Consider the following 21,096-nt stretch of genomic DNA (forward strand, 5'->3'; position numbering starts at 1 on the left):
TCCACTTGGTGCAACAGCTCTCCAAGGTGTGATCACTCCTTTTTAGATGTAGACTAACGAGCAGATCTGATTTGATGCAGGTGTTAGTTTTGGGGATGAAAATTTACAGGGTGATTCCATAATTTATTCCTCAGAATTGAGTGAGTCCATATTTTTTTTTTCCCTCTGCTTGGTCTAAAAAAGTAACCGTTACTGACTGCCACAATTTTTTTTCCTGATTTCTTATAGTGTTTCTTAAAGCCAGAAAGTTGCCATTTGAAATGACAACTGAATGAACATCCTCCGAGGCCGGTGATTCAATGGAATCACCGGCCTCGGAGGATGTTCATTCAGTTGTTTAATTTTGTAGAAAAAAGCAGACATGACATAAAACTAAAGTCATTTCAAATGGCAACTTTCTGGCTTTCTGGCTTTTAATTTCTACAAAATTAAACAACTGAATGAACATCCTCCGAGGCCGGTGATTCCATAATTATAATATCACCTCAGGGTGACAGAGATTTGCAACAGAAGGCACAAATTGCAGAAAGTGAGCCAAACAAAATTCAATCATCAAATGGATGCAGGAGTTATTAAACTATGACCCACGCTCCCACCTAATGTGCCTGTCACCTCAAGTGTATCCCTGAGGTGTATGTAGTTTTATGTTCAAAGTTCACCCATCTGACCTTCAGTTTGTGAGCTATTTCTGCTCTGCTTAGGTAAGATAAAAAACCAATGGCGCTGGTCTCAATGCGAGTTCATGGTATCAGTGTTCATGCAGATCTACTCCAGAACTGTCAGTGGTGCTACACATTTTTACCATTGCTTCCATTGCTAAATACTGATTGTGTTATTCATGTCATAAGCTGCTTATATTTCAAACTGTTTATAATAATCCTGACAGCTGCATTTGGAAGCAAACATTTCCTGATGCAAGGTTGCTGGTTGTGTTTTTTTTTTTTTTTTTTTTTTTTACTTTGGTCTTGTTGCACAATTCTGGAAATTCTGAAATTTATGTCATTAGCGTTAACTTCTGCTCCATGGTGAGCACCTTCACCATCATATTCATTCATTCATTCACACATACATGCACAAAATAAATTTTAGTGACAATAACATGAAATTTAGTGTACCTTAAGTGCTGCCAGCAACACCCAGATTTCAAAGCTTTCATTCAGATTCACCAAATCAGTAACAACAGCTGTAATTTATAATAGGAAGCAGCTGGTCCCTCTTTAAGTTATCAACATGTGACGAATAGGAAACATGCATGTTATTTCAAAATGTCAGTTCTAATTCACCTCTCTGCTGCTTGCAGTCACTGGGCTGAACACTACCTCCTCCACCCCTTCCACCAGTCTGTCCCTGTCTGACACCAGGGGTAGGTGCTGCCTCTGCCTTCTGCCAGTGGCAGGATTTGAGATTTCCATGTCCCTACATCATCATGTCTAGGACCTCCACTAAACACTGTTCTCTCATTCTGTACAATATCACTATGGATTCAAATTTTTAACTTCTTCTGTCTGAAGAGCTTTTTTTATGGCAGAAGTAGAGTTGAGTGATAGACTGGTTTCATAGTCATCCCCGTGTGATAGTGCACCACCATATGGATTACACAATACTGTCAACACAATAAGAAATCAGGACAAGAACCCCCAATAAGCTGGAAATGTTTATAATGATTGTAATGCAAGAAACAAAGAAAAACAAAAACAAGTGCAGATAAAATAATGAAAAATAAGATCAACTAACTATGAATTTGGAAATCAATAACCATTTTAGAGCATCCACAGCTAGGTTAGAGCAGCACTGCAGCACTTAGGTTGTGCTAATCAAAGATGGTTATTTCTTTCTTTCTTTAATATTTATTTCATTCATTTAAAAGAAAAACAGAAAAGCAAAAAACAAAAGCACCACAATACCAGAATGAAAAGGAGCAGAAAGAAGAACAAGTCTTATGATTTCTGCCCCTTTTAACAATACAATCTTTCAATATACAGCATCATAGTCAACATTATTTAACAGATTGCATTTCTTTAACTTGTCACATACCACTGACCCATTTCATAATTATGACCATTAATTAATAGATTACATCACTGACAGGTTACATTTAAACTTAAGACACTCCAAACATTATTAACAGTTTACTTTTTTTTGACTTTCTTGCAGCCCACTGACTTACTTCATAGTTTCATACTTACTTACTTACTTCCTGTTGTGCTGGGCTCTAAATGTAAATTAAAACAACTGTTAAAACATTTTTCTTATTGATGAAACTGATTTTCACACGAGGACACTGAAGGTCATGGAAATGCTTAAATTGTGATTGTGTTGTGTGAACCAGTGGGCTTTTGCTGCAGAATTGCTGCAGCTTCCATGATCATCAATTAAACACAATCAGATTTGTTCAACATAAAACTGCAAAAATCTTTGGTGAAATATGAAACTGATGTACAAAGGATATTTGGTAAACCAGACCAGGAACTGTTGAAACAAGTTCTGTTAGTTGGCAGCAATACAGAAGACAAAGAAAGCAGATAAAAACAAAAGCATAAAGTTTACCTCAATAAATGTTCTAAACCTTCCTGATGTAGACATGACCAGTGTTCCTCTCTCTTGCACACTGCGTTAGGGTCAGAAAAGATGATGAGAGTTGTGGTGATCCACAGAGGAGCTCATCCACGTGGTGTCGAAACAATCTCTACCTGTGTCAAAGTGACAGATGGCATCATCCAAATTTAGCATCAATCTCACCCAATGGTTCAGCAACGGCTGCTGATGCTTGCAAGTTGGCGAGCTTCAGTATGAACACAGCCAGGAGACTTTAGACAGGCAAAAGATGGAGACAAAACACCTTTTCACATGACCAACCACTGTGGTCAAACAAAACACTAAATTTTGTCTTTACTCACTAATAGACACCAATTAAAGTGTGATCACACAGGCAGACAAGTAAGGGAAGCAATCAACACACCCATGCCTAATGATGCAACATTTGTCTGTTGCAAGACGTTTCTTAAAAAGATTTGAGCTAATTTCAAATAGTTTGCCAGAAGGCACATGAGAGGAGAAAGTCTAGAAATGATCATCCTCCTGGATTAAAATCCTCATCTGTTCCAATCTACTTTGTGTCAGATTAGTGCAGCAGCTAAGAGAATATTTAGAGCAAAATCATGCAAATGGTGATACAGGCACCAAAGTTGGCACAAATACTCCTTAGACATTATTCTTTTGAAAAAAACGACTGGCCACTTGAATTTTCAATATGCGGCCAGGTAGGGGTCAATTGAAGAATTACACAGAGGTCAAAATTAAAAATGCTCAAATCATTTTGAAAATTACACTACAATATTTGTCTGATCGTAAAGATTCCAAAAAGGTATAGTTTGGACTATCTATGACTGAATGATCAGGAGTTATGGGGTAAAAACAGCAAAAATGGTGACAAAGGTCAGTGTCAGTTTGTACAGGGGTCAAAAGTTAAAGTTGCTCCAATTTTGTTAATAAAAAAAGATGCAAATTATTAGTTGAGTTGACAGGGTTTTAAAAAGGAATAGTTTGAACCATGTATCATGCATAGTTATATATATATATCATTTTATTATATATCATATTAATATCATCAATGTCCCCCAGCCAAGCTCTTTTTTATTATTCACTTTTTTGGATCATGATTTATCCTGATGTCACAAAATTTTAAATGTTTAAAACTTTCCCCGATTGCTCATAGTGTTCCACAGCACTACTTGTACTACTGATTAGAGCCTAATTTGGTATCCAGTGTTTTGGATGGCCAAAATTGTAGACAATTGTCTATCAAATATAGGTAATGGGACACAGGCTTAACACACCAAATACTACATGTCCTTTTTAAATGCAAGCTCTTGAATTATTTATGCAAATTTTTGTGAAATGTTGAGCCAAAAGAATTATGGCGTGGCCTTCTCAGCCCTCAGTGGACTGTTGGTGTGGATGCATGTGTTACTAAGAGAAAAACACCAATACTCTGTAATTCTGTCATTTTAATACTACCATACAGCTTTACAAAAAGAGCATTGTGTAGTGTATGTGGTTTACAACATGTCTATGTTTCTACACCAACCATTTAATAAAAATAACACTTTTTAAAACGCCCTGTCAACACTGTGGAAGAACATGTGCAGTATGAGTAACTGTCTGGATTTCTTCTATGAGGTTATGTATTTTTACACTTGGTTACAGTAAGTAGTATTGTATTTTGCAGTGTATGATTACTGGAACATGTACAGCGTATATACGTAAGACGTTTGTAGTTTTCAACCAAAGCACATTGATGTTAACGGAGTCATCGGAAATCCCCACATGGGTTAGTCTTAAAAACAAAAGGATTTTTGGCACAGTCTTAAGCCACAGATTTGCCAACGTATAAATACGGGCAATTACAAAATAATAAAAATATTACATAGAATATGAACTATAAAACATCAACATGTACAAGTATATAGATGTAAGCTGTCAATGTCAGTCTTCCGTAGTGTGAAAACACAAATCAGCTTCTTTGAGAAAGGAAAAAAAAAAGATTCTACAAATAAATAAAAAAGCGCTCGTGGGATGGCAACAGACAGACCTTGCTTGTGCCCTGTTTACACCAGACTGAGACCTATATAAGATCTACAAGATCATGACATTTTGTCAACTCTCAAGTCTTGGCTGGTCTGGGTTGTGATGTTATTTGCATTTACACCAAGCTTGCATTGCAACTGGATTGTGCGAGTGAAAAATATGTTAATATCCACGATCATTGATGCAACTCCATGCAGAGTCAATTGAGAGTCTATTACGACCCACAGGATCATGTTGACAGTGTGTTGAGACGTGAGTTTATCAAGACAGATTATGAGACCCATGTATTTGTTAACTGGTAGCACAACTTGTGCAAGTGTTTTAAACAGTTCAATACACTTGCACACCTGTTGGAGACCGATGGGAAATGATGGAGAGTGATGGCAACCAAGTGGAATCCTTCTTCTGACCATGGTGACCCCACTGTGACCAGCCTGCAATCCCAGTGGGAGCCAGTGAGAGTGATGCCGAGCAGAGACCATTTTTCGATGGCAACTCGGTCGTGAACTCGGTGTAAACGGGGTGTTACTTTGACCTCACATTTGGGAAAGACAGACAGGCTCCATGGAAACCACATGGACGTAGAGGGGAAACTCATCTTTGGTTGCATTCTTGCTCTCTGCCTTTCCTGTCATTGGTCAAATAGAGGCAAACATATACTCAAAGAAAAACTATTCTTGCTGCTGTCTTAGAAACGGAACTGCGACTGTGTAAGGCGGAGAGCACAAACTGAACTTACGTCAGAAAGCTCCAACACTACCCTCTGTAGTATTTATGAAAATCCTGTGTGATGTACGGTTTTATTTGATGTATTTCTGTCTGCGTAGAATACTCCAAACGAAAGGGCTTCAGCTGGCGCTTTGTGTCAGAGTAAAGTTATTTTCCCCAATTAGGGGGAGGATTAGTTGCTATGGAGACAGCCGCCTCCAGATTCCAGAGTAACATAAAACTAATTTGCTAAAACACTGACAGGTTTAGAAACATTACAGTTTCTGCTTCAGCTCCCGAAATTAAAAAAAGGTACAGCAAGTAAACTAGGCTTGTGCTTCTGATTCGAAATGATTAAATCCATTAAAAAATGGACACACAATATACTTTATCTCTCAAAGCCTGGTGGATTTTGCCAGCATGTGGCACAAAAACAAGCCTTTAAATATTATATCTAAAAGATGGAAATGCAGGAAAGGTTGTCAGTGTGCAACAAAGGGACTTTCACGACTGTCAGTGCCCTATTTTCATTTTCCTCTCATTAAACTGTTTGGAAAAAGCAGGTAGATTGATGACTGTTGTTCTTAAAATACTTCATCCTCTAATTAATGGCATATATGAGCACTACCATCGTGTACCAGAGGGTTGCTTGTCAGTGAAATAATCCCACTACCCTTTAAATGTTTTAACATTTTGCTATCTTCTTTCAGACGCATAATTAAGCAGCACTGCCCTAAATTGCAAAGCAAGTATAGAGCAGATGCTCAAGATCTTAAGACCCATTTAATCTCCATTGTCAGCTCTGCATTACCAGTAAGTGCATTGTCTGAAAAGAAACATGGAAACAAACTTAACTGGAAAAGATCATTATATCCAGGCAAGGGAATCCCAGACTTGTTTCTGCATTTTAACTACAGGGCTGTTGTCCACAAATGCTTGGTCTCTATCCAAACCCAGTCCGTGCCAACAAAGGAGACAAATTTCCAGTTATCACCCTAAAGGAAGACATATCAATAAATCGATACATATAAATCAATATTTTGATATATATCAATATATCACTGTTGATTGTTCCACGCTCTGATCCAAAAGCCAATTGACAAGCAGAGAGAGACAAAGGAATTTTGTGTGTCCGCCTACAAAGTATGTCCTTGACGAACGTTCATCAGAAAGTGCAGGCGTAAACAACGCCGACCACCACAATGTTGCCAATGGTGGCCACAATGGCAATCCACAGCCAGATGGCATCACTGGACATGGACTGTGGCTCATCCTGCTGGCCATGTATGGAGACAGCTGAGGCCGCCGCGTGGACGCTAGCCGAGGAATTGAAGAGTGAGTGTTCGCCGCTGTAATCATCGTTGGGCGAGGAGTCCATGAAGGCTCCCGTCATTACTGGGATCTAGGAGGGAGAAAATGAAGAATGAAGGTTAGATTTGTTTTTCTGTTTCAACATTTGTCCAGTCAGTAATACTGTATTTACATGACGTTTATGTTGCAAATCAGTATTCAAAGATAGATTACTGCTTTGGTGAGGATTCTGCTGGGAGCACTAATCCCCTGTAAGTCTCTGTTTATCTCCTCTGCAAGATGAGACACTCAAACAGGTAATATTGGAATCACCTATGTGTTTCTCCATCCATCCAACTCTAGACATCATCAATCAGTGAATGAATAGTAGGCACCTTGCCAGTAAACACCAGCAAAAGTTTCATAATACATGCTGCAGATTTTTAAAGTTGATATTTACTGCCCTCTTAAGATTGTATGATGATAACATTTAGCAGCCCTTCCACAGGTTCTTTCAGGTACCCAGTCAAGGATATGAATCAGATCAGCTTGTCACATCATCTTGTCCCTCAGTCAGGTTTTACTTTTCAAATCACCGGCCACTATTTTTGTTTTTGAAACAATAATGCATTTTGTGACTGCATCTTTTGAAAGTGATTGATTGGATAAAATTGGAAGTGCCATTTCTACTGGAGAACAAATTAGACTTCTAGTGCAGTGAGACAAATCTTGAAGCAGATTTGTGAGTCAAAATTCTCACATTCATCATCATGGCATAATGAGTAAAAGGATTATTTTTCAATCAGGTGAACAATATCTCACCTTTGTCACATACATTGTACTGTATGTCTGTCTATTCAGTACCTTGATTAACAGGTCAGGGCTGGGTGCATGCATGTTGCTGCATACATGAACCACAAATCTTGAGCAGTAACTACGAGTGTCGGATGAAACCACAGAACCATTTTGGGTCTTGGATGGCAACCACCTAGGCAGACAACCTGTCCATCCCCACATCTCAAAAGTAAACATCTGTCTGCTCCAACAAAGTGAAACATGGACAATCCCTTGACCTTGGCCACTGAAGTCCTCAAAATGGACACACCTATATGCTGGATCACGCAGAGAGAAAAGCACCACATGACCAAAATATTGTAGCTGATGTTCTGTCAAAATGTAAGTAATACTTCTCATCAGGTACCAAAGACATCTCGCCATCGCTTTACATGACTGTTTATCTGGTTATCTATTGATTCACAGAAGAACACGGCATCTACTATGACATCAAGACTAAAAAAAAAACAAAACAAAAAAAACTTTCCTTGCCAACAAAGGCACCAAAGCCACTGATTTCCACAACCTGATTCAGCACTTAGTCCATGCAACTGCTATGAGCCAGAACATATCCCTGATGAACACCACAATTCACTTAGAACAATTACCGTATCCATCCACCAGATCACACCTCCTTAAACATCAGCTCATCCCCTTTTTAAACCAAAGTTGGTTAAATGCCCACCCTAAATTAAGTACATTTATTATTAAAGTTGATTAAATGCACTCAAAATTAAATAATTTTGTGAACCAACACATCGTAAAAAGAAAAAATAATGAGTTTCATGATATTTTTCTTGTCCTCCCGCGCCTTACCTGTGACAACGTCATCAGTATGTGCTGGTAATAGTTGTGGTGGAATACAAGTTTATGTTGAAATGTGCTCTTATTTTGAAAGACTCTTGTAAAGAAAACAGTAAGTGCTCTGGGACAATTACTAGCTTAGTGAAGGTTGAGGTGCGAAGTTTAGTATTGTTGCAACAGCTAAATAAAGGCTCAGAGGTTAATAAGCATAAAGAATCTGCTGGAATCATTCAGGCATAACACAACATGGTGTCAGAAGTGGTGAGCAGCAGTGACAAGCAGAGGAAAGGCAAGGGCAGAGTTTAAAAAGTTGAGACATCTGTGAACAGCGAGATGGCACACAAAGAAGTTACACAGGATCCACAGCCAGCAGCTAACCTTACTAAATCATCTCTGAATGCAACATTTATGATTCAACCTCCAGATGCGTTTGACTTTGCAAAACCCAAGGACTGGGAAAGCTGGATCCAGAGATTTGAGCGAATCGCATGACAGTGACAATTTGAAAATTTGCAGTCCGAGAGTTGCTGCAAAAAGTCATACTAAGACAGACTGAGTAAACTGAGTACAACAGATTTAATGAATGATTTGCACGGCAGAAAAAAAATAAACTCACCCACATGGGGTGTACAGCCAGTACACAGAGTGCTTGTCCCAAGCCCAAATCAATCAATCAATCAATCAATTTTTTTTATATAGCGCCAAATCACAACAAACAGTTGCCCCAAGGCGCTTTATATTGTAAGGCAAGGCCATACAATAATTATGTAAAACCCCAACGGTCAAAACGACCCCCTGTGAGCAAGCACTTGGCTACAGTGGGAAGGAAAAACTCCCTTTTAACAGGAAGAAACCTCCAGCAGAACCAGGCTCAGGGAGGGGCAGTCTTCTGCTGGGACTGGTTGGGGCTGAGGGAGAGAACCAGGAAAAAGACATGCTGTGGAGGGGAGCAGAGATCGATCACTAATGATTAAATGCAGAGTGGTGCATACAGAGCAAAAAGAGAAAGAAACAGTGCATCATGGGAACCCCCCAGCAGTCTACGTCTATAGCAGCATAACTAAGGGATGGTTCAGGGTCACCTGATCCAGCCCTAACTATAAGCTTTAGCAAAAAGGAAAGTTTTAAGCCTAATCTTAAAAGTAGAGAGGGTGTCTGTCTCCCTGATCTGAATTGGGAGCTGGTTCCACAGGAGAGGAGCCTGAAAGCTGAAGGCTCTGCCTCCCATTCTACTCTTACAAACCCTAGGAACTACAAGTAAGCCTGCAGTCTGAGAGCGAAGCGCTCTATTGGGGTGATATGGTACTACGAGGTCCCTAAGATAAGATGGGACCTGATTATTCAAAACCTTATAAGTAAGAAGAAGAATTTTAAATTCTATTCTAGAATTAACAGGAAGCCAATGAAGAGAGGCCAATATGGGTGAGATATGCTCTCTCCTTCTAGTCCCCGTCAGTACTCTAGCTGCAGCATTTTGAATTAACTGAAGGCTTTTTAGGGAACTTTTAGGACAACCTGATAATAATGAATTACAATAGTCCAGCCTAGAGGAAATAAATGCATGAATTAGTTTTTCAGCATCACTCTGAGACAAGACCTTTCTGATTTTAGAGATATTGCGTAAATGCAAAAAAGCAGTCCTACATATTTGTTTAATATGCGCTTTGAATGACATATCCTGATCAAAAATGACTCCAAGATTTCTCACAGTATTACTAGAGGTCAGGGTAATGCCATCCAGAGTAAGGATCTGGTTAGACACCATGTTTCTAAGATTTGTGGGGCCAAGTACAATACTTCAGTTTTATCTGAGTTTAAAAGCAGGAAATTAGAGGTCATCCATGTCTTTATGTCTGTAAGACAATCCTGCAGTTTAGCTAATTGGTGTGTGTCCTCTGGCTTCATGGATAGATAAAGCTGGGTATCATCTGCGTAACAATGAAAATTTAAGCAATACCGTCTAATAATACTGCCTAAGGGAAGCATGTATAAAGTGAATAAAATTGGTCCTAGCACAGAACCTTGTGGAACTCCATAATTAACTTTAGTCTGTGAAGAAGATTCCCCATTTACATGAACAAATTGTAATCTATTAGACAAATATGATTCAAACCACCGCAGCGCAGTGCCTTTAATACCTATGGCATGCTCTAATCTCTGTAATAAAATTTTATGGTCAACAGTATCAAAAGCAGCACTGAGGTCTAACAGAACAAGCACAGAGATGAGTCCACTGTCCGAGGCCATAAGAAGATCATTTGTAACCTTCACTAATGCTGTTTCTGTACTATGATGAATTCTAAAACCTGACTGAAACTCTTCAAATAGACCATTCCTCTGCAGATGATCAGTTAGCTGTTTTACAACTACCCTTTCAAGAATTTTTGAGAGAAAAGGAAGGTTGGAGATTGGCCTATAATTAGCTAAGATAGCTGGGTCAAGTGATGGCTTTTTAAGTAATGGTTTAATTACTGCCACCTTAAAAGCCTGTGGTACATAGCCAACTAACAAAGATAGATTGATCATATTTAAGATCGAAGCTTTAAATAAATGAATATGGTTGTATCAGGAAGAGCATTCTACATAAAACAAGCCAAAATAAAGATGCAGAGTACAATTCAAATTTCCATATCGGCCTGGGGCAACAATGACTGCCACCGGTGCCAATGCCCAACAGGGTGCTGGCAGAAATTGGGCCACTGCTGGGCAAAGCAGAAGAAGAGGAGAAGAATGTGTCCAGAGACAGCGGGATAAGAGGAAAACTAGAAGGTGGAAGTGAGAGTCGGAATTTGAATGTTGGCAGTACGACTGGTAAAGGGAAAGAGCTAGCTGACATGTTGGAAAGGAGAAAAGTAGACATATTGTGTGTGCAAGAGACCAAGTGGAATGGAAGTAAGGCCAGAAGCATAGGCAGTGGGTTCAAGTTATTGTATCATGATGTGGATAAGAAGAGAAATGGTGTTGGGGTCATTTTAAAGGAAGAGTATGTTAAGAGTGTGTTGGAGGTTAAGTGAGTGTCTGACAGGGTGATGAGCGTGAAGTTAGGAATTGAAGAGGTCATGATGAGTATCATCAGTGCATATGCCCCATGGGTATTTTGTGAGACGAAGGAGAAAGAAGATTTCTGGAGTGAGTTAGATGAGGTGGTGGAGCATCTGCCCAAGCATGAAAGAGTGGTGATAAGGAATGGACTTCAACCGGCATGTTGGTGAAGAGAACAGAGGTGATGAGGAAGTAATGGGTAGATATGGCATCAAGGACATGAATGTGGAAGGGCAGATGGTAGGTGATCTTGCAAAAAGGATGGAAATGGCTGTGGTGAATAGCTACATTTGAAAAAGGGAGGAGCACAGGGTGACATATAAGGGTGGAGGAAGGTATGACAAAGATGAAGAATGGAAAGGCAGTTGGTCCACATGACATTCCAGTGGAGGCATGGAAATGTCTAGGAGAGATTGCAGTGAAGTTTCTAAACAAATTGTTTAATAAAATATTGGAAAGTGAGAGATTGCCTGAGGAGTATAGAGACAAAGTGTGCTGGTTCCTATTTTTAAGAATGAGGGTGATGTGCAGAGCTGCAGTAACTACAGAGGCATTAAGCTGATCAGCCACAGCATGAAGTTATGGGAAAGGGTACTAGAAGCAAGGCTTAAAAAACTGGTGAAGCTCTGTAAACAGCAATATGGTTTCACGCCGAGAAAGAGCACGACAGATTCAATGTTTGCTCTGAGACTGATGATGGAGAAGTATAGAGAAGGTCATAAGGAGTTGCATTGTGTTTGTGGATTTAGAGAAAGCTTATGACAAGGTGCCAAGAGAAGAGTTGTGGTATTGTATGAGGAAGTCTGGAGTGGCAGAGAGGTATGTGAGGGTAGTGCAGAACATGCACAAGGATAGTGCGACAGTGATGAGATGCACAGTAGGAATGATAGGCTCAATCAAGGTGGAGGTGGGATTACACCAAGGATCAGCTCTGAGTCCTTTCTTGTTCGCAATGGTGATGGACAGGTTGACAGATGACATTAGACAAGAGTCTCCATGGATTATGATGTTTGTAGATAACACTGTGATCTGTAATGAAAGTAAAGAACAGCTTGAGTGTCGCCTGGACATGTGGAGATATGCTCTGATGAGCAGGGGTTTGAAAGTCAGTAGGAGCAAGACTGAGTATGTGTGTGTGAATGAGATGGAGCCCAGTGGAATAGTGTGGTTACAAGGAGTAGAGGTGGTGAAAGTAGATGAGTTTAAATATTTGGGGTCAACTGTCCAAAGTAATGGAGAGTGTTTTCAGAGAGGTGAAGAAGAGAGTGCAGGCAGGATGGAGTGGGTGGAGAAAGGAAGCAGGAATGATTTGCGACAGAAGAAAATGTGCAAGAGTGAACGGGAAAGTCTACAAGACAGTCGTGAGACCAGCTATGCTGTATGGCTTAGAGACGGTGGCACTAACAAAAAGACAGGAGGCAGAGCTGAAGATGTTGCAATTCTCTTTGGGAGTGACGAGGATGGACAGGATTAGGAATGAACATATCAGAGGGCCAACTCAGGTGGGACGGTTTGGAGACAAAGTGAGAGAGGCAAGTTTGAGATGGCTTGAACATGTGCAGAGGAGGGACCCAGGTTCTATAGGGAGAAGGATGCTGAGGATGGAGCCACCAGGCAGGAGGAGAAGAGGCCAAAGAGGACGTTTATGGAAATACTGAGGGAGGACATGCGGGTGAGTGGTGTGACAGAGGAAGACACAGAACAGGGTGAGATGGCAATGGTTAATCTGCTGTAGCGACCTCTTAACGGGAACAGCCGAAAGGAGAAGACGGTCACAAAAAAATCATCAAAAGCGCTGGTTTTCCGGTGGATGTCGGGCTCTGATGGAATGAGATGATAAACACCGACTGCTGGTGTGCACTATGCCTCATGTTACCTCCTGCAGTCTGTTGCTGAAGACGAAATTCTGCTATCATAATATCCGCAACTTGTGGAATCCCTGCAAATTCTCAGAATGTTCCAAAGAGCCGCCTACTTAACACAAAAATCAACACAGGCTGCAAAAAATCATTGTAGGATATTCATACTTTGATGAATGTGTCATGTATATTTCAAGTCTGAAAAGTGAAAATGATGTATTACTGATTATTATTACTGATTTATTACATACTCAGAGTCCTATATAGCTTAGCCTTTACAGCAGAAGCAATTTGCCCATCTGTGTGTGAATGAGTGTGTGTCCACGGCAGGATGCATGATTGAGAAAGGCACAGGAGATCAGTATCACACTGGGACTGGAAAACAGACTGCAGAAAGACGCTAGAAAGCAAGCTAAAAATACCTCAGAGGTGATGTAGAGCATTTGCAGACACAGAAATTCTCTCTTGCTCAACTTCATGCACTCTCACACTTGCATTCACTGTCTCCCTTATGCACACAAAGGCTAATGCACAAAGACATAAGGACCCATACGTCAAGTCTTCCTTGCAGAGAGTAAAATACTCTTTGGAAAGCAGTCTGATGTTCTCCATTCATTGGCCCTTGGTGCTGAATAATGACACGGCACATCCTGTGAAGCGGCTCCTGTTTGCATGAGCTTGATGTGGGCAGACAGTCATGCATGGAGTGCAACAACCTGGGATTCCCACCCACACTCGAAATCAGTAACTGCTGATTCTTGCTTTTACAGTATCCTATGTGGACCTTTCAGGCTCACTAGATTCTGTATTATTACCAGGGGCGCACTCACAAAAACAAAATTCATGTGGGATTCAAAATAAATAAATAAATATCTACATTTTGCAGAAATAAACACCTCAGTAAAATTATGGTGCGTAAAATGTAGTATGGTGCGAGTATTAAAATATGATTACTGATAAAAAGCAATCCTGAAAAAATACAACTTACTATAATAACAATAATGCAGACACCACACATAGGCAGAGTGTATTATATTAATTATAATTTAATGTTTAGATGTTGAAAATGTTATTTTCTGGGACTGCATTTGCCCAGATTTGAAACCAAAAATAGCTGCCTCTAGGGACTAGTGTCTACACATAAATATCAATGGACCATATGCTAATTTACTGAATTCTGAAAGTTAGAAAATGAAATCAGAAAAGCTACCTGGGACCTCAGAAAGCCCATCTGCAATTATTGCTTGATCTCCAAAATCAGTCTATGCAAGCAAAATTATGTTCAGTATGAGTGTTGTCATTAGTGCCACTTCGAAAATTAAATTCATGATAAGTAATTTATCTTAAACTTATGAGCTGTTGTTTTTTCAAACTTATGCAAAAACAAATCTTGACAAAAAAAAAAAAAAACACAGTATGCGATAGTTAATAATTATTAAGAGCCTGTTCTTTCATATTTATGAATACATTTTACCACATTGCAGTTGTTTTTTTTTAATGAAAACTCAACCTATCATTCTTTTTGAGTTCTACACATGTGGTGATACCTTATTTACACCAGGATGTTAATAAAATCAATGCTGGCTATTCTCAGAATAAAGTACTTATATCCACAGTTTCAAATTGCATAAGTCAAATGGTGTCCACTTTATGGTCTTCTCAAAACATTAAAATTACTGTTCAGATGCTCAGAATGCATCTGAGCTTATCTCGAAACCGTTGGCTTCTGGGGGCTTAAAGCGGCCCCCAGACCCCCGGCCTATGGGCTTCGGCCCTGCAGGCCTCGCACTTTGTCCCCCCAATTTCTAGTTCTAAATTGCGCCCTTGGTTGTCAGTGGTCTTGTTTTCTGTTAGGCTTTATCTTTTGTCATTTATTGCATTAATGGTTTTCTGTTGAACCTTTAGTTTGATTTACAATTTTATTATTATGGTTTTGCTGCAACTTTTATTCTTCAGCCATGTTCAGTTATGCTCTAGTTTTTGTTATCAAATCAAAATCAAAATAACTATTTATCCGTTAGGAACTTCCTTTGCAGACAGAGCGCCAGCACGAGCAGAAACACACATTTCATGCATAATAAAATTTCAGAAAAATCAACACTTCATCAACACTTAATAAATATAATTACAAAAGCCAATAAAAGCCAAGCACAGCCTGCTCAAAGAACTAGTCACATTAGCTGGTGTTCAGGCGGATCGAGGTGGGCAGAAAACTGGAGGTGGCCCTCTTAGTCCTGAGAGGCAGGGACCTGAACCTACGACCTGATGGTAAAAAGGTGTAGTGCTGGTGTAGAGTGTTATAGTCTTTTCTAATTTATTTCTGAGTTTGTTATTACATTTATACTTCAGCCATATTCTACTTTTGGTTATAGTCTTTTATTGTTCTTGTTCTCTTTTTATGTCTGTCACTCTGTTTCCTTGTTTGCCCCTTTATGTTGTTCACGTTTCCTTGTTTTGGTCATGTTATATTTTCACCATTGGTTCTTTCGCTCACTGACTCCTCTTGCTTTTGATCTGCTTGGTTTTTCACTTACTCACTCTCTTGCCTCTCATCCCGCTTCTTTGCTTCCCCAGACCACACCTCCTTCCAGAACCTTCACTAACACCTGTGTCTTGTTCCACTAATTACATCACCGGTTATTTAAGCCCATCACTTTCCTCACTGCAGTGCCAGTTCATTGTCTTTTACAAGCCTTGTTCCAGCCTTTTGTTCTTGCCCTGATTGCCTTGCCATTTTTTTTAACCTAGTTTTATTGTTTCTGGATCCTGCCTCTGTCTCAGCCTGCTGTACTCTGAATTGCCGTGTTTGAGCTCAGCCTGTTTTTGACTACGCCTCAGCCTCATGCCTGTTTGTACCTCCACCTGTTTGCCTCCCATTCTGTGTACCATACCCCTGCAACGTTTTAAGATAAAGCTTTTATTACTCCCACATCTGTGTCCCAGAGTCCTGCATTTGTGTCCAGCCACATTGTGCCTGAAGGCCTGACAGTTATCAATTTAAAACTACCTTATCCTTTGTGTACAAGAGTTCAAAGGCAGTTCTATTTGAATGAACTTGAAATAATCAGAATGAAGACTGTAAAACATTTACAGGTGGTTTTATTGCTACTTAAATTGAGTTTAAAACAAAGTGTATAAAATTGGTTTCTGTCATCCTTGTTGAAGAACTAATTTATTATTTTATTTATTTAACCACAATTTATGCCTGGGTAAATCTCCATGAAACTGGCAAAACCTTTGTAAGAAAGAACTGTCACCAGTGTTAAACAAAAACTGATCCACTTTTTCCTGGTCTAACACACAACACTGTCACCATGTTCAATCCATATTTGCTCCAAACTGTTTGTTGAACAGTTATGACATTATGTTTGACTGTTCAACCTCACTCAAGGTTAATAGAAAGGCGATCACTTGATATTAGTATCTCATAGTGACTTAATTCCTTAAAATAGCCATTGTACCTAAATGTCCCCTATACCTACAAGCACTGGGCCCAAATGTTGACCTTGGCCTGTGACCTTGCCTTTTAACAGATTCTCTACCCCCCCACAAATCTAATTCATTTTTTTCTTGGCTAACCCTCAATCATTTCACCAAGTTTGGTCAAAATAGAATCAACACTGAGTTATTTAGCTCACACAGAGATGAACGGGTGAACCCACAGAGCCAAGAACAATGCCATGCACCAAGCATGGGTGTACAAACAACTGTACAGAGAACTGACATACATTTTCTATTTTTGTAAATTTTTAATGAAGTTACATGACTCACTTTCAGCAAGATAATTGCTGAAGTTAACAATATCCAACACAGACCCTGAGATGATGTATCTTTAAAATACTTATTTTATAGACATCTGAGGGCCAGAGTTCGTGTGTGTCATTTTAAATAGAACAAGTATAACTGCTGTTTGCCCCACCATTCTTTTTTCAAAAAAGGTGGCACCTCTCCATCTTTACCCATCTCAAATTGGTGAGTTGAGAAAAGCCACCAATCCCCAGTCATAATTTTGACTTTGAGGGACATTTTCTTTGACTTGACTGGTACAACTGACTTTCCAGGTTCCCATTTCCTGTTTTCAGCATGAAATTGCAACCTTAAAAAGAGATACACCAGGATGCGATGGTAAGGAAATAGAAAATGCAAGACAGTGTAGTCTGCAACCAACAATTAAGCACCTTAAACAAATAATGCTCTGTGAAAATATAATTACTTTAAAGTGTATATAACAAAATAGATACTTGCAGAGTAGGTGGAGGAATTAAAATCTGTCAAAAGCATAGATAAAAAGAACACTGACATGCTCAGTTCAATTCCAGTCTTTTGGTGTTCCTATCGTCACCTATGGGCATGAACTTTAGGTAGTGACTGATAGAACAAGATTGCGGAAATGGTGTAAATGAGATTCCTCCTTAGGGTATTTGGGCTTACACTCAGGATCAGGGTGAGAACTTCAAACATCTGGGGGGTGGGGGGAGGGGGTGACATGGACTACACCGCTGCCCCTTTGCATCGAAAGCAGTCAGCTAAGGTAGTTTGGCCCTCTGGTGAGGATAGCTCTTGGCAGTCTCACTAGGGAAGTTTTCCAGGCACGCCAAACTGGGAGGAAGTCCTGGTGAAGACTCAGGACATGTTGGAGAGATTTTATCTCCCAGCTGGGTTGGGGCCACATAGGTATCCCCCAGGAGGAATTAGAAGGCCTGGCGAGGATAGGGATGAGTTGCTCAGATTGCTGTCAGTGTGACATGGTCCTGGATAAGCAGCAGAATATGAAAGAATGGAGAGATGAAGAAAGAAAGTGAAAGAAGTGGCAAAGGCTAAGAAAAAGGCATACAGTGAGCTGTACATGAATTTAAACACTAAATTAAGAGAAAGGGACTTATACCAACTGGCCAGACAAAGGGACCAAGCTGGAAAAGATATGCAGCAGGATGGAGATGGAAATGTGTTGACAAATGAGCAGAGAGTGTTGAGAAGGTGGGGGGAATATTTTGAGAGGCTGATGAATGAAGAAAATGAGAGAGAGAGAGGGGAGAGACAAACAGACAGAGGTGGATGATGTGGAGAGAATAACTCAAGAGGTGCAAGGGATCAGTAACCGGTCCTTAATCCCCAAGTGAGCACCATGGCAGCACCCTGACATCAGTGTATAGTGTGCGTGTGAATGGGTGAATGTGAGGCATTACTGTAAAGCACTTTGAGCTTCTGATATAGATGGAAAAGTGCTACATAAATGCAGTCCAACCACAAAGTAGTGAGGGGAGCACTGGAAATGCAATGTTTGCTTTGAGAGTGCTAATGGAGAAGTACAGAAAAGGCTCGAAAGAATTGCATTATGAGTTTGTGGATTTAAGGTAAACTTATGACAGGGTGTCCAGAGAAGAGTTGTGGTATTTCATGAGGAAATCTGGAATAGCAGAGAAGTATGTGAGGGTGTTGCAGGACATGTATGAGGACAGTCTGAGAGTGGGGAGATGTGCAGTAGGAGTGACAGTTTAATTCAAGGTGGAGGTGGGAATACATAAAGGATCTGAACCCCTTCATGTTTGCAGTGGTGACTGACAGATGAGATCAGACAGGAGTCTTCATGGACTATGATGTTTGTAGATGACATTGTAATCTTTAGTGAGAGTAGAGAGGAGGTTGAGACTAGCCTGGAGATGTGGAGATACACTCTGGAGAGAAGGTGAATGAAAGTCAGCAGGAGCAACACTGAGTACATGTGTGTGAATGAGAAGGAGCCCAGTGGAGTAGTGCCGTTACAAGGTGTAGAGGTGGCGAAGGTAGATGTGTTTAAATACTTGGGGTCAAAAGTGATGGCGAGTTTGATAGAGAGGTGAAGATGAGAGTGCGGGCAAGGTGGAGTGGCTGGAGAATGGTGGCAGGAGTGATTTGTGAGAGATGGGTCTCTGCAAGTGTTAATGGGAAAGTTTACAAGACAATTGTGAGACTGGTTATGTTCTACGGCTTAGAGTCGGTGGTGTTCCCAAAAACACAGGAGGCAGAGCTGAAGATGTGATTCTCTTTGGGAATGATAAGGATGGACAGGATTTGGAATGAACAGGTCAGAGTGAGAGCATAGGTGGGACAGTTTACAGACAAAGTCAGAGACGCGAGATTGAGATGGTGTGGACATGTGCAGAGGAGGGACCCAGGGTATACTGGGAGAAGGACTCTGAGGATGGAGCTACCAGGCAAGAGGAGAAGAGGGAGGCCAAAGAGGAGGTTTACGAAAGTGCTGGGGAGGATGTGACAGAAGAAGATTCAGAGGACAGGGTACCATGAAAACAGTTGATCTGCCCGTGGCAACCCCTAAGGGGAGCAGCCGAAAGAGGAAGAAAAATGGAATGTTATTTTAAAGAAACGTCTGAAATCTCATTTGCAAACATGATATGTGGACACTTTAGCCACATAGGCAATATACTTGCAATTTTTTTTATGTGTTCTCATTTTACATGTTCTACCAGTCTTTGTGCTGGATCCACCAGTGGAGCTCTAGCTTACACTTGCAAGGACATGCAGGTTATGGGGAAATCATGAATTAAAATTTTCCACTGGTGTGAGTGAGAGTGTGAATGTGTTTGTCTGTCAGCCCTGTGACAGACTGGTGGCCTGTCCGGGATGTACCATGCCACTCACACAAAGACCACTAGGATAAACCTAAGGTTCCCAATCCTTTTTTGGATTAGTTGGATTAATGGATGGTTGGACAGACCTGTTACCCTTTTCAATACAGACCACTTGCTTAATTCAGGTACTTCATAAACTATTTACTACCACTGATATACTTGCAGATAACTAGTGTGACAGAGCAGGGGGTATCATTTTGTGTGCTCACAAATCTCAAATTCACTTTGCACAAATACTGCTTTCAGGATAAACGTATCAAGGACAAACCTGATGTATTGTACACACCTGTTACTTGCATTTGACTGGTAGAATATTTGCATGTCTGGGTACCCTTTGACTGTCCTGTGAAGACATCTATCCTGACTTGATTGTGGTTTTCACCATTGATAAGCTGCAGCAAAATAGTTGCTTTCCTTATGAGTTGGTTTTATGCGTGATTGAATATGGTGGAAAACAACCAAGTTGGAAAACAACAAAGCAGTAATTTAAGCTAAATGCCTTAGTGACAGGTGTCAGACGTAGTTCAGTCAGTGAAGGATTTATTGTTATTTTTTTATTTTATTATTTTCTACAGCAAAATAAATAAATTAAATTAAAAATTAAATAAATAGAAGCTAAGTCGTGACACTACATGTGAGAGCCTCATACATATATTGATGTACAGGAAAAATCACAGTAATTAGCCCAGCAAATCTACGGAATCACCCAAAACAAATTGCACTAGTAATGAGCCATATACCAAATGAAAGCTCTCAGTCTGCTCGATAACATATCAAAAATCTACCAAAATCTAATTAGTGGACCACATTTTTCTACAGGGGGAAAGATTTTGCTTACGGATACCCAGAATGAGAGATATATTCGTCTTAACCGTAATATAAATGTTTAAAATGAAGAAAAAAACCTTAAGATTGTGTATAGAACAGGATACATAGGTCACTAAAATGAATTATAATTAATTAATAAAAGGACCTCATTTCAGGTGGGGGGGGGGGGGGGGGGGGAAGTTAAATGTTGATTAAGTTCTGTAAATAGTTTGAACTTAAAAATAAGCTTAACAGAGGATGGCATCTAAATGACATGACCTCAGCCTTGGTTTCCATGATATAGCATGGCCCTATGACCTGAATACAGTTCTGTGGGCAACACTCAAGGTGACAACTGGGGGAATCCCTGCTGGGTACTCAACCATGGCCATGTGGTCCCTCAAACATGTTTCCAGGGATTATTTGCAAGTTTTACAAGTTTACAGCCTTAAGATTGCTCCCAGAGTGCAGAATTATTGACAGTAAGTATTTAGAGAGACATTATCTCTGCAGGTGAAGGCGCCCTAGTTTGCTTG

General features: G+C 40.1%; 1 protein-coding gene across 1 annotated transcript in view; it reads right to left on the reverse strand.

Annotated features, from left to right (window-relative positions):
- Positions 1-5,696: 5,696 nt before the first annotated feature.
- LOC117500878 (uncharacterized protein C14orf132) overlaps positions 5,697-21,096 on the reverse strand; it is an 83,459-nt gene continuing 68,059 nt past the window's right edge. The window contains exon 2 of the mRNA XM_034159664.1: positions 5,697-6,697. Within this exon, the coding sequence (XP_034015555.1) occupies positions 6,461-6,697 (237 nt within the window). The 3' untranslated portion in view covers positions 5,697-6,460. The remainder of the gene's footprint in view (positions 6,698-21,096) is intronic.

The sequence above is a fragment of the Thalassophryne amazonica genome, chromosome 19, assembly GCF_902500255.1.
Source record: "Thalassophryne amazonica chromosome 19, fThaAma1.1, whole genome shotgun sequence".
NCBI lineage: Eukaryota > Metazoa > Chordata > Actinopteri > Batrachoidiformes > Batrachoididae > Thalassophryne > Thalassophryne amazonica.